Source organism: Passer domesticus, chromosome 13 (assembly GCF_036417665.1).
Source record: "Passer domesticus isolate bPasDom1 chromosome 13, bPasDom1.hap1, whole genome shotgun sequence".
NCBI classification, from domain to species: domain Eukaryota; kingdom Metazoa; phylum Chordata; class Aves; order Passeriformes; family Passeridae; genus Passer; species Passer domesticus.
The window spans coordinates 15,187,614-15,201,132 of record NC_087486.1 but is presented as its reverse complement, the minus strand read 5'-3'; the positions used below and the strand labels follow the sequence as shown (position 1 = coordinate 15,201,132).

At 51.2% G+C, this 13,519-nt stretch overlaps 1 protein-coding gene across 2 annotated transcripts in view; it reads right to left on the bottom strand.

The window, feature by feature from the left end:
* The window catches only part of PSD2 (pleckstrin and Sec7 domain containing 2), a 74,466-nt gene that overhangs the window by 2,580 nt on the left and 58,367 nt on the right, over nucleotides 1–13,519 (bottom strand). For both annotated transcript variants that reach the window (XM_064388288.1, XM_064388289.1), the window contains exons 11-15: nucleotides 11,160–11,350; nucleotides 10,008–10,078; nucleotides 3,315–3,472; nucleotides 1,848–1,992; nucleotides 680–823 (exon numbers count right to left, since the gene is read on the bottom strand). In XM_064388288.1, the coding sequence (XP_064244358.1) occupies nucleotides 680–823; nucleotides 1,848–1,992; nucleotides 3,315–3,472; nucleotides 10,008–10,078; nucleotides 11,160–11,350 (709 nt within the window). The remainder of the gene's footprint in view (nucleotides 1–679; nucleotides 824–1,847; nucleotides 1,993–3,314; nucleotides 3,473–10,007; nucleotides 10,079–11,159; nucleotides 11,351–13,519) is intronic.

The following is a 13,519-nucleotide window of genomic DNA, read 5'->3' as shown; positions in this document are numbered from 1 at the left end:
GGGCTTGGCCACTAAACAGCACACTCACTCTGGGCTAAGACTAGGACTAATCCAAATTCCTGCTGGAAGCAAGACTAAAGGCCTCCAGCAGTCCCTTCCCACTGACACCTATGTGGCAGGAACCACACCTTCTGCTCAACTCTTACAGGAACAAAATACCCCATTTCTCTCACAATTAAATGCTTTTTAGACTTTACAGGGAGTTAAAACTTATGTACATGCATCCTCAAAGGGTCTGTAATCAGCTGTAACACTGGGTTTGGCTTTATTTACAAAAATGGTTGCAGCAAAACAGGATTAATTCTCCCAGGAATTCCCTTTGCTTTTTATTGATGTTGCTGAAAAAGACTGAGTCACACTGAGAAGTGAACCATTCTCATACTTGGGACCTGAGGAAGTGTCAAAATTTTGCACAGTAAAAGAAGACTATCTTTCTCTTGTCAGTTTTCCCCTCCTCTGGTTAGAAATCACAGAGGGAAAGAAATGGCTCATTTCTTATTTCAGCCTCAGTGCAAAACAGTGAAGCTTGTTGCTGGCCCAAGACCCCCATCCAGTTGGGAGCCTGTGTCCTTCTCTCTCCTTTCATGCTCTCCCAGACTCACAGCACCCACTCTGGAGTTCTGCTCTGCTCAATCAGCCAAGGTACCATTTATCACAGAAAAGATGAAAGTTCCTTTACCTCAAATATTAGGTAATGTTCTTTGAGTCTGTATTCCTCAGCCTCTTTTGACTTGAGGCTCTTCTCTACAGGATGTAATTTATGCTCTGCTAATTCGTCTGCAATCTGCTTCATTTTATTTTCATGAGACCTCAGCTGTTCCTCCTGCCGAGAGAAGCGTGTCAGGTATTAAAACGTGGCAGTGCAGCACCCAGTGCTCCTCCTGCCTGTGGCTGGGGGAACTCTCTCTGCAAGGGCGTGAGCTCAGCCACTGTGCTGAGCCAAAGGTGTCTTGTGCACTTGCAAATTCATCTGATAAGGAGCAGCTCAAACACAGGTATTGGAGTAAGAGCAAAACTCAGGTATCTCAAGTGCCAAGAGTGCATTTCTTGGCACCGAGGCATCTTTGGCATCATAAGCACAGAATGCTCCTGTAACATGCATCCTGTAAGAGCCAGGCAGAAGCAGCTCTGTCCCACGAGCTGCTCATCCTGCTCTTTCCAGAGACAGAAGCACCCTCCCCACCTGGGCTCTGACAAAGGTGACTATCTGGCCACATTTGTCTCAGCAGACAGCAGCTGTGTCTCTGCACTGACATTTCAGGCTGTCCTCCCCTTTGCTGGGGGGCAGTGGCAGTGTGTCCCTAGTTTTTGGAAGTGCTGAGGCATGTTGGGCTTTCCCTGGAAAGGGAAACAAAAGCTATTCTTTGGATGGCAGCTACTCTTGGTTAGCTGAGCCTGGTGCACTGTGCTCCCCTGTTTCCAAAGCTTTCCCTACTGACTGGAACTCGGACATCCCTTTTGTCTATGAGTTTTGAGCTCCACAAACAAGAGGATGCCATGATATAAACCAAACCTGTTGGGCTCTGCAGTATCAACTCAGGCTATTCTGCTGTTTCCACTCCAGCAACAGGAAGGTGCTGGGATGTGACGGGCAAAGAGCAATAAACAAGCCAGAACCAACAGGCAGGTGTGTGCAGAGGGCTGCTTATAGCCATTGCAAAAGGAGCACTGGCCACCTGCCAGGACTTTCCACATCTGTCCAAGCTGCCCACTCCACTCCCCTGTTCCTGCACTGAGCAGTGTGTCCATCAGGCAGGAACGGGGGGAGCTGCAGATGGGCTCACCCTGAGCTGAAGGGCTTGCTGAGCACTGGGCACCCCTCCACCACTCCTTCTCTCACACACTACCTGGCACAGCTTGGTCATGGATGAAGGCAGGAGCGGGCGGCAGAACTTCTTCATGGAGCAGATTGCAGCTGGGAAGGCTGGAGCAGAGAAAATGGCAGCAACAAGGTTGATCCGCAGGATCCAGGAGAGCATTTCTTCCTTACTTCTGTTATGGAGGAGGGGAGAAGAGAAGGGAGTCTGTAAATGCTCTTGAACCAGGACCAGACAACAGCTGACAACAGCCCTGGAGCCACCCACGCTCAGGAAGGCCATCGGTGGCCTTGCTTTGATGCCACCTCAGTGCCAGGTTATGAACAGAGGGAAGCACTCTCTAACTGGCTCCTCTACAGCGCCCTGATGATTTCAGGGCTGCTGCCTGCCTCTCGAAGCCTGGGCAGTCCTGGCCTCCTCATCAGCTCTGGTTGTATTCCTGAGGAGCTGTGGAGAGGCCAGAGCCAAGGATGTCCTGCTCTTAGGAGAGAGAGAGAGCCACACAGCAGAAGTTCCACAGAGCAGGATGTCCTTTATGTCATTTGCGAGACACTGCCCAGAGTCTCCAGTGTTTCCTTCATCAAATCTGTCCAGTCACTGCTCCCCCAAGCCTTCAAGTGGGTGTTAGCTGCACTAATTCAGATGTCAAGCTTTAGCTTGCAATTAGTACCCCAGCCCCACAGACAATGTCACCTCTCTCAGCAGAAGACATGAAAAACATGAGACAGAAGATGACTTCATCACACTTGACACTTACCAACACCATAACATTCCTCAGCAATGGACTCAGGTAAAACACCTACCCTGGCTGGGGAAACTGCTTTAAGGAGGTTTAGACAATTTCCCCATCAAAAGCTGACAAGGGGAATCATCACCTGCACCACACAGATGTCCTCTCTTCCAGAATATGCCAACAGAAGTTAGCAAGAGGAGCCCTTTCACTCAGCCCTGCACATCCCAGCCTGTCACCCTGTTCTTTTGAGTTCTTCTAAGCCTTCTGATGTTTACATTCTTGTAAAGAACTTTCTCACATGCTTTTCTGTAAATACTTATTGTTTTGCATTCTTTTCTGGAGAAGAAAGTTGATAGACTGTTGATTTGTCCAGTGCCATTGGAGAGGTGGCACTGTCATCCTCCAATCCACTGTCACTTTTGGAAATCTATAAATGTTGGAGTCAGAATTAAACTTCCCTCTTTTTCACCTTGGAGAATCCAGTGTCCGCGTCTTTCTATTTCGTGTCCTAGAGTGACACCAGCCCTTCCTGCTCAGCCTGTCGTGGTAACAGCTGGGAAGGACCTCAAGGACTGGCACAAAGCTACCAAGAAACTGTGACCTATGGGCAAATCCTTTGCCCAGCCCTGCAGAAATGACCCTCAGCCCCTTCCTCCCCCAGGTGTGCCCCTAAAGCGTGTGCTGCTCTGGCCAGGTCGGGCAGTCTGGCAGTGGCTGCAGGTCAGGCTGCCCACGCAGGCACTGCAGGGAGGGCTGGCACTCACGGGGCCTGGAAGAGGAAGACTCTCCAGTCAGCTGTCTTCAGCTTGAGCACGTTGGACTTCTTGCTGTAGTCAGAGGCTTTTGTGGCTAAGGCGTGGTGCACGCGGATGGCGTTTTTCAGATCCACTTCAGAGAGGTCTTTGTCAGGTTTATATTCATCCTGTGAAGAGGAACGTTAATTGGATAATGACAACACTAACATTTGTGGGATGCTTTAATGAACCTGCCTTTCTCCCTGTGCTATAATCACAGAGTGCCGAGACCAGGAAAAGCACTGCTTTGTACAGTAAATGCTAGGAGCTGATAATGATAATAATTAACATCTGGCAACTGCTTCCATCATTACGTTCACTGGGAAGATGTAAAGAAGGAGATGAAAGTTTTAAACATAATTATCAATAGTTATTTCTAACACAGCACATGCCTGAGGCTTTGTGGGGAGGCACAAAGCAGGGCCAGGTTTCTGCAGAGCTTCCCCCACAGTGCAGAGCTCAAACCAGGATGCAACTCCCAATCAGCAGAAGATATCAACGAGCACCTGCCCTGGTGCTGCATCTTCAAAGACTCATAGAACGGTTTGGGCTGCAGAGGGCCTCAAAGTTCATCCCATTCCAACCTCCTGCTATGGGCAGGGACACCTTCCCCTATCCCAGGCTGCTCCAATCCCCATCCAGCCTGGCCTTGGACACTGCCAGGGATGGGGCAGCCACAGCTTCTCTGGGCAGCCTGTGCCAGGGCCTCAATAGGGAAGAATGTTTTCCTTATATCTACCTAAATTTCCCCTCTTTCAGTTCAAAACCCTTTGCTCCTTGTCCTATCACTATAGCTGAGTGTGGAGGAAGGTAGCCCTGGAGCATCCCTGCAGCCAGTGCATCTCTCTACAGGTGAGGGGGCCTGTGGGCTGTTGCCAGTCTGAGTGTGGCCCCCTGAACCAACTTTGGTCTCCATTTAGTACACGTGCTCCTTTGGCATGATCTCCCCTGTAATTCATTAGACTGGCACTTGCAAATTGCAGCAGCATTCCCTGTATCCTGCTTTACTTTATCCTCTTCACACAAGTAGGGAATGTAGAGTAACTATATGTGTCTCTATTTTATAAAAAGGTAGAAAACACCAAACATGGAACTCTGAAATGATGATCTTGGCACAGCACTTTTTAGGAAAAAAAGTTCAGTCAATCCTATGTTTACCCTTTTACTTTCCCAGCCACTTAATGCAGTATCCTGCCTCCCACTCTGCATCCTTGCCAGCCCAACCAGTCGGATGGTGGGATGGCAGGGATGGACAGATGGATGCCTGGATAGGTGAAAAAAGAGCCAGGTGAAAGAACCTGGCCCTGGCTAAAGCAAACCACCACCCCAGCCACATTAGAGGCCATGCCAGGACAGGGTGTCCCTGGAAGGCCCTGCCTTGCCCTGATGATTACAGTGCTACAGGATTAATGTGCTCTATATTCTGCTTTCCTTAACTGCCCTGGGCTGTCAGCACAGCAGGTCTGTGTGGTGATGATGGTCTGTATGTCCCAAGCCTTCCTTAGCTTCCAAGCCAGAACGGTTCTGCAGATTTGCAAAAAGAAGTTTGTTTTCTATTTCCCACGTCCCAGTGGTACAAATGCAGCTGTTCAGGGAAAAGCTGTGCTGCAGCCTCTGGGATGGTAACACTGGGCAGTGGGGCTGCCCTCTGCTGTAGGGGCAGAAAGGTTTCCTTTCTGCTGCTCTTGAGAGCACTGAGGACCAGCACTCCCCTGCCCATGGATGTGGCTCACCCAGCTCTTGCTCCTGATGCTTCTGAAGCCTTTCTTCCCTCATTTTTCAAAGCAATCATCCTGTCCAGGGGAGTGGTTGCCATACTGTGCTCATCATCATATGAAACTTGGCCTGGTACACAAAAATGCCACGGGCCCACCCACAAATGTATGGCACAGCATCCTGGGGATGGAGAATCCCAAAGAAAAGCCCTGGATTTCCAGCAGAGGAGGGCTGGGTGCTGCAGGCATCCTGTGTTTGGGGACACACTCAGGCGGGCAGTACAGATGACCTTGCCATCGTGGTGATTTCAGTAGCCAGAGGGATGGGCCATCAGCCTTTTTTGCAAAGAAAGACAAATGCTCTGCCTTGTGAAGACCTAATGTGTTACCCCACTGCAAGAGAAATATCTGCTCAGATATTGCTGCTCAGGCTTTACATATTATAGAGAGACTTCAACTGGGGATATTTTTCTGAGGCTGAAGCTCTCTGGATTTGAATAAATCTGACTGTGCTGTCCATGATCTCTTATTTCAAAATAAGCTTTCTGAAAATACAGCACAAAATAGCCCAGTTTAATGGTGTGTGACAAGAGGAAACTGCCACAGCTGCTGAGTGCTTTGACTAATGCAGATCCTCATCTTGAATGGAATCATCAAGTATTGCCTCCTTGGATTTCAGGCTCTCAGGCATCAATGCTGCTGCAAGGAAAAATCCAATCTTCTTTTTCTAATGCTGGGCCCAGTAAATCAAGGTGAGGCTGACGGAAGCAGGTTCTCTCTTCCTTCAGCCTTGCTGTTCACAGGAGTGAGCGGTGCTGGAGGCTCCCTGCTTGGGATGGCTCTTCCAGGAGGCTCATCCCAATGCCAGGTGGTCACAATGGCACAACTTTGGGTCACTGTCCCCTGCTGCCTACCCCTGTGAGCAGATCCACAACTAATCTCAAAGCTTGTTTGGCCAAGAAAAGGCAAAGCAGGTGCTTCTCTTGTGCCTGCCTTTGTAGGGCACCTGGACGGGGTGGGAGAGCCCAGTGCATCAGTTCTGCTGCCCTCTCCTCTGGCCTCAGAACCAGCCCTGAGCAGTGCTGGGACTATGGACATGGACCAACAAATATTCCTCATGCTCTGGCTAGTGAGTGGCTTTTCCTCTTCTTTCCTTTCTTCACCTCACATCTACCATCTGAAAAAACCATTTAATTAGGAAAATGAACCCCCGTGTCCTTTTCAGTCTAGGCAAGGTCTTGGCCTTCCCCAGAGCACCTGGCAAGTGTCTGCCTGCATGGGACAGCACCTGTGGCTCAGGGCTGTGCTGAACCCCCTCCTGGTTGGGGACAGGACCTGTGGGAAGACCTGCACCCTTTCAAGCACTTCTGTATAAAAGCACTTCATGCTTTATAGCTCTCCATCATTTTCATAACCCCCCTCTATGTGTGGTGATTAAGGGTTATTATCCCCATTTCACAGAGGTGAAGTAAGTTGCCAAAGGCCATGGAATGAGTCAGTGCCCAGAGCAGATTAGTGCACAGCAGAGGTGTGCCCTGCTCCCAAGCCTGCATTTCTTCCTCCAGACTCTGCTGCATCCCTTTAGGGGATCAAGCAATTGCTTCAGCAGACTGTGCTGGAACATGCTGATCCAGCAATTAACACCAGCAAGTCAATGACATGTGACATCTCTTCATCAGGCTTATGGCTGCTGCCTGAATTGCTTCTGTCAGACTGACTTCTGCCTATCCACCCACCCTTCTGCCTGTGCTATGTCCACCTCTCTCTGTATCTGGCCATTCCTCCTTTTTATACACCCACCTACTCAGCCCCTCCTTCCTTCCACCTTCCCTCTACCTCTTGGTTACTCACCTTGCCCCTCAAAACCAAATGGAGTTCCCTGTTCAACTTACATGAATTTACTATTAAAGCCTAGATCCTTAATTTGGTCTGAGCAGAAAAGAACCTGTGCTGAACAAGCTGAACCTGTGCTCCATGGCATCAGGTGCTTCTGAAAGCAGTTACTTTCTCTGTCTTCCCACCAGAAAACCTTTCCCCAGTGATTTATGCTCATCCAAGGTTCTACTTTATGTTTTTCTGCAGTTGTCTTCTGCTGAGAGCTTGGGAGGCTGGCACACCACTTCCTTCCTGTATTGTGCAATTCCTTTGTTCTGCAAACCACCCGGCAGGCAAGAAATGACACCAAGGATCCACAGGGCAGGTGGATGTTTATCCACTCTCTGTTGTGGTGCTGGGAATGTTTGCAAGTGACAGGGCAAGGACTTTGTCTTCGTGTTCTCATGCTTCTGTCCTGTCCCTGCAAGCCTGACAGACGCTGTCTATAGGCAAGCCCAAGGAATTCCCTGGAGAGGATTATAATGCAGTCTGGCAGCAGCTCACGAGTAAGAAACCCCTCTTTCCCCAAATCCTTTGCCCAAACATTCCTTCAGTTTATTTTTGTTGTTGTTCCAAATGCTACTTCCTTGGGGCATCCTTGGCAATTCTGGTCCCTCCTGCTAATTACACATCAGTCATGGCTCTTATTTATCAGACACTTTCATAACACAGCCAGATCTTGGGTGTTTTGTTCCTGCAGTCCTTGTCCAGAAAGAAAGCCCTCAGTCTCTGAACCACTTGATCCTGAAGGTCATTGAGATAAGAGCATTGATCTCCTCACTGCCACGTCAGCCTCATCCTTGCTCTCTTTTTAAATCCTAAACACCTCAGGAAAACATAATGAACTTTGTTAATGAGTAGTCACTGCTGCAAGCCTTGTGCAGCAAAGAACCCCCAGTCCCTGTGCCCCAGCAATGACAGCCAGTGTTGGCTTCACAGCTCCTTCTACTGCCAGGGAGGAAAATTCCATCCTGAAAGGTATTTCATTCTCAGTATATACCCTCTCAGCAGACTCATCCCAAGAGAAGTCCTTGGTAGGAAATTCATTTAGATCCAAATGGTTCTGTGATAGTTGAAATGTTTTTTTTTTCCCCACAGAAAAAGTGTCATACAGTGAAATGCTGATGGTAACTCTGTACAAGTTAAATCCTCATGGGTAACCCATGGGTCAGCATGAGCACTCTGGTGGACTCCATGTGAAGATGTGTAATGAGACAAGGACTGAGGGGTGAGAAGAGTGCTCCTGGCTTGAAGAACACCATACTTAAGAGGGCTGGAGGAGATCTGGGCTCCCCCGTGTGCTGCAGCTTCCCTAAGCTGCAGGAGAGAGTGGCACAGCTGTAAAAACACCACTGGGCTAAGAGCAACCCACACTGGGAGTGAGGATCCACTGCTGCCAGATTTCTGCTGGCGTTTGACGTGTGCCACAGGACCTGGCGAAACACGAGAGGTGTGCTAGGAGCTCTGAGTCATAACTCCCTGCTGCCCCGAGGACCTTTCTGCCTCTCTTATATAATCCACTGTTTGTTTACTCTCATTGCTGTGGAGATAATGCTGCAGTAGGCAGGAGCATCTGCCCACGGGGAGTGCTGCTCCAGCAAGGTGAGTTCAATGGGTTACTGCACAGCATGTGCTGCTCAGGTAGTTCAGACTAGTTCAGTGGGTTATGTTGATGATGAACAGACATTTGGCATCCTGGGCTGCTCACACTGACATTGAAGTGAGCCCCTATCCAGTCTCCTCAGAAAAGATTTTCCAGCAAATCCTCCAAGCATCCAAGTGCCAGAGAGCTGAATGTTAGAGCATTCAGGGAAGCTATTCCATGGTGACTTTGTGTCCCCCAAGGACCTGGGCATTACACTTGTGTTGACTGAAGGAGGCTACACAATGAACAGAGATGGAGAGAGGCACAGAGTGTCACTTGACAGCCCATGGAAAGGCCCAGGTCATCAAGGTCCTGAAGAATATAAATTTTCAGCATAGAACCATGGAATCACAGAATCTTCTGAGCTGGAAGGGACCTACAAAGACCACCAGCTCAAACTCCTGGCCCTGCACAATCCAGCCTGTGTCTGAGAGCCTTATCCAAATGCTGGACCTAATGTCCCCAGGGCACAGATGTGCCTCCTGGCTGACAGGCACTGCTGATTCACATTCAATTGGCCATCAACCAGGATCTCAGGTCCCCTCCACAGCTGCTCTCCAGCCTCTCACTCCCCAGTCTGTGCATCCAGGATTACCCTGTCCCAGGGGCAGAATCCAGCCCTTTGTTAAACTTCATACAGTCAATGACTGCCCGGGCCTTACATTTGTCAGGGTCTCTCTGCAGGGCCTTTCCTTTGAGGGAGTCAACAGCCCCTCTCAGTTTAGTATTGCCTGCAAACTTACTCAGTATTCCCTTGAGTCCTGTGTCCAAGTCATTTCTGAAGATGTTGAAGAGCACAGGGCAGAGGATGGAGCCCTGTGCAATCACCAGTCTGATGTCACCCCAGTCACTGTCACCCTTTGTGCCCAGCCTGTCAGCCAAGTGCTCACCCACCACAGGATGTGTTTATCCAGCTGTGTGCTGGACATTCTGTCCAGAAGGATCCTGTGAGAGACAGTATCAAAAGCTTCAGTGAAACCCAGAGATATTACATCAGCTAGCTTCCTATGCCAGACTCAATAAAGCTGAGCATAATCAGATCCATGCCAGCAAATAAAACTATAGGCAGGATAGGACTGCTCAGATGCTCCACCTCTTCACCTTGCTGTTTATTTCTCCCCAGCATCCTATTTCATCTATCCATATCATCTGTCCATTCATCTTCCCCAACAGCTCCTACTTGCTGGGATCCTTCTGCAGAAATCTGTTTCCTCTTTCATGCTTCTTCCTCAAGAGTTCCCTTTGAGGCTGTGAATAGTGCCCTGAGCATGAACACCACCACCAAGGATGAGAGCATCCTCCAGCTCTGGTCTCTGGAGGAGCTCTGTTATGTCCATGCATGAGCTAGAACATGGATTCACCTCTGCCTGGGTGTGTGGCTGCATGACTGCTTTGGAGACAGCAAAAGGAAGAGTCCCCCGTGGTTACCTTTTGTAAATAAAGGACGGTCCCCTTAAGCACAGCATAAAATTTCTTCCAACCTCTTCTTCCTCTGGGAGCTAAAAAAGGAAGAACATTTGATTGTACACGTCTGCCAGCGCTGCTTCACCTTCCAGGCAAACCCAGCCCTTCTCCTGACCCACCAGAGGCACTCACTGATGCCCAGAGCTCCCACACCTCCAGGCCAATGCTCACCAGTGGTCTGTGAGCAGGGACAGGTGTTTGAGGGACAGTGGCTGGGCTCTGCAGCTTCCCACCAGGAACACAAGCAGATCAGAGCCAGACATGAGCTGGTACAGGGCTACCAGTGGACACCTGGAAATCTCTGCTTCTCCAAACCCAGGTTCATGTTCCTTGGACCCTAATGCTTGGAGAGCAGAGACATTCCTTGAGCTCTTCAGCTTGGAATTGAGCAGCTGGATAAGGCAGCTTCTGGTCCCCTGAGGAGGGAGCATTACCATCTTGATGGGCTTGGGGACAGAGAGCTTGGCAGAAGCTGGAGAGGGGTGGGAGGTGAGAGCCATCCACATCACCACCAGAGAGCTGATCCTCCAAGCACGGGCTATTAAAAGGTGCTGGAAGCAAGGGAGGCCTTTGGTGGTAATCTCTACTCAAGACTTTTTAATCAGCTGCAGTGACTGGGCCAATCATATCAATTAGCAAAAGGAATTGCTCAAGGTTTAATTAATCTCTGCTCATTAACAGCTCCCAAATACCTTTACCTTTCCTGTAATGCCATGTGCTGGTAGCAGAGCTATGGGTGTTCTGTTGTCCAGCCAGCACATGGCAGGACATGGACAGGAGCAAAGTTTGGCAGGCCAGATTGTCCCCAGGGTTGGGGCTGGAGTGGACAGCTGCTGAGGAACCAGCCTTCCCCCACTGCTCAGAGACTGGGATTTGGGGGATGGAAGACCAGGTCTGTCTGGGTTAGATTCCTTGGCAGTCAGAAGGGAACACTGAGGCTTCCTGAAGACACTCCTACCTACAAATGGCTCAAAACGTCTTCCTTTTCTCTGTCCTAGCACTTATGGGGATCTTTCCTGTGATGCCTGGGATGTGGTGAGGAAATGCCTTCACCAGGAGAGTCAGGGCAAGGCTCTGGGACTGCGTGGGGCACCTCCCCTGTCCCTGGTCACGTACTTCTCTTCCCATCCATGTCTGCGTGGGTTTTCCGGGTGAGGACGCCGTGCTTGTAGGTGACGGCGTTCAGCGCCTGGGGGATGTCCAGGAAGGGGTTGCTGCTGTCAACAATCCTCGTCACTTTCTTCGCGCTGGCTCCGAATTTGTCATCTACCAGCTCCGAGAGGGATTTCCTCAACTCGTCCTCGTCACTTGGAAACAGAATCAGAGAAGAGACTCAGCGGGGCCGATGTGGGTTTGGTCACAATGCAAAGCAGCCCTACTTGCTTTGGGTTTAGAGTTTTTATTTACAGGACTGGTCAGAAGAATAAAAAGGAAGGAGATGTCAGGACCATAACACAGAGAGTGCCAATAGTGGGGTCTGAGCTAGGAGGAGTGTAGGTGGCAGGTAACTGTCCCAGTGGACCCACTGTGAGGTCACTCAGAACAGATAAGGGACTCCGTGCTTGTCTGAACACCAAGAAACTGCAGACATCCCATGCTGACACTGCAAATATCTCACAGGAAAAGCCTTCCAATTCTGTGTCCTAAAGCCAGAGCTTAAGGAGGATTTTTGCTGAAGACCAAGGTATTACCAGCATTCCACAGCTGCTCAGAGGCAATGCCTGGGGCCTCCTAGACAGTGAAGTACCTTTAGGAATGTCCTCTGCATCTCTGAGGAACAGAAGATCTGCAGACATTTGGGAGATGAACCTACTCTGGCACAAAGAAAGCAGAGCTTGTATGGGAAGTGGTAGTTCCCAGTGTCCCTGGGACATGAGGGAGAAAGAGCAAACAGGGCTTTTCTGCCCTGTCTGACACATGTCAGTGTCTAAATGGGATGAGTGGTCACCTCAGGCTGCAGATCAGGTTGGGACCAAACCTCAGCTGAGGACTGACCCTCAGTGAATCCACTGGCTGGGGTGTGAGCAGTAAAACACAATTCCTCACCTGCAGCATGCACACGGCCAAAGCATCGGACACCTCTTGGAAGAGAAGGATGATTTCTCAGCCCTCAGCTCCCACAGGAGTCCTGGGGCTCAGGCAGAGCCCAGATACTGCTCCTGGCTGGGGAGTAAGTAGGGCTCAGGTGTTTGGGCTGCACCCCTCTGTGCTCCTTGCTGTTGGTCACATACCTCCCTGTCTGGTGGGAGCTGTGGGCAAGGGCATCTCCTTTCCTGGGATGGACAAGGACACAAGGCAGAGCCAGCAGAGACAAGAGGATCCTGGCTGTGCAAGGTTATGACTCAAGGCCAGGTCTCTGACAGAAAACTAGGTTCCCTCTGCCAGGGAGTCTCTGACCCAGGTCCCCCATGTCAGGGGGCATCTGTCCCCTGCAGAGGAGCTGAGGGCTCTGAGCCTGCAGCCCAGCAGGACACCCTGCAGCAAGGCAGGCCCCAGGCTGGCTGGGATGAGTGAAGGGATGCGGGGATACAGTGGGGTTGTGGGGGTGAAGAAAGGCAGGAGGGAGCTGGATGCTGCTGACTGGAGACACCCCACTGCAGCAGGACCCCAGCAGAGTGACATCCCCAGCAGAATGACATCCCCAGCAGAGTGACATCCCCAGCAGAATGACATCCCCAGCAGAGTGACATCCCCGGGACCCTGGCAGGGTGACATCCCCAGCAGAGTGACATCCCCGGGGCCCCAGCAGGGTGACATCCCTGGCAGGGTGACATCCCTGGGATGTGCCTGAGCAGCATGACATCCCTGGAGCCCTGGCAGAGTGACATCCCCAGGATGTGCCTGAGCAGGGTGACATCCCCAGCAGGGTGACATCCCCAAGACCCTTGCAGGGTGACATCCCTGGCAGGGTGACATCCCTGGGACCCCGGCAGGGTGACATCCCAGGACCCCGGTAGGGTGACATCCTGGGACCCTGGCAGGGTGACATCCCCAGGATGTGACCGAGCAGGGTGACATCCCTGGCAGGGTGACATCCTCAGGATGTGCTTGAGCAGGGTGACATCCCCGGGACCCAGCAGGGTGCCATCCTTGGCAGGGTGACATCCCCGGGACCCTGGCAGGGTGACATTCCCGGGATCCCGGTAGGGTGACATCTCCGGCAGGGTGACATTCCCGGGATGTGCCCGAGCATGGTGACCTCCCCGGCAGGGTGACATCCCGGGACCCCAGCAGGGTGCCATCCCTGGCAGGGTGACATCCCCGGGATGTGCTCGAGCAGGGTGAGATCCCTGGGATGTGCCTGGGCAGCGTGACATCCCTGGAGCCCTGGCAGGGTGACATCCCTGGCAGGGTGACATCCCCAGGAGGTGCCCAGCAGGGTGACATCCCTGGCAGGGTGACATCCTCAGGATGTGCTTGAGCAGGGTGACATCCCGGGACCCCGGCAGGGTGACATCCCCAGGACCCCAGCAGGG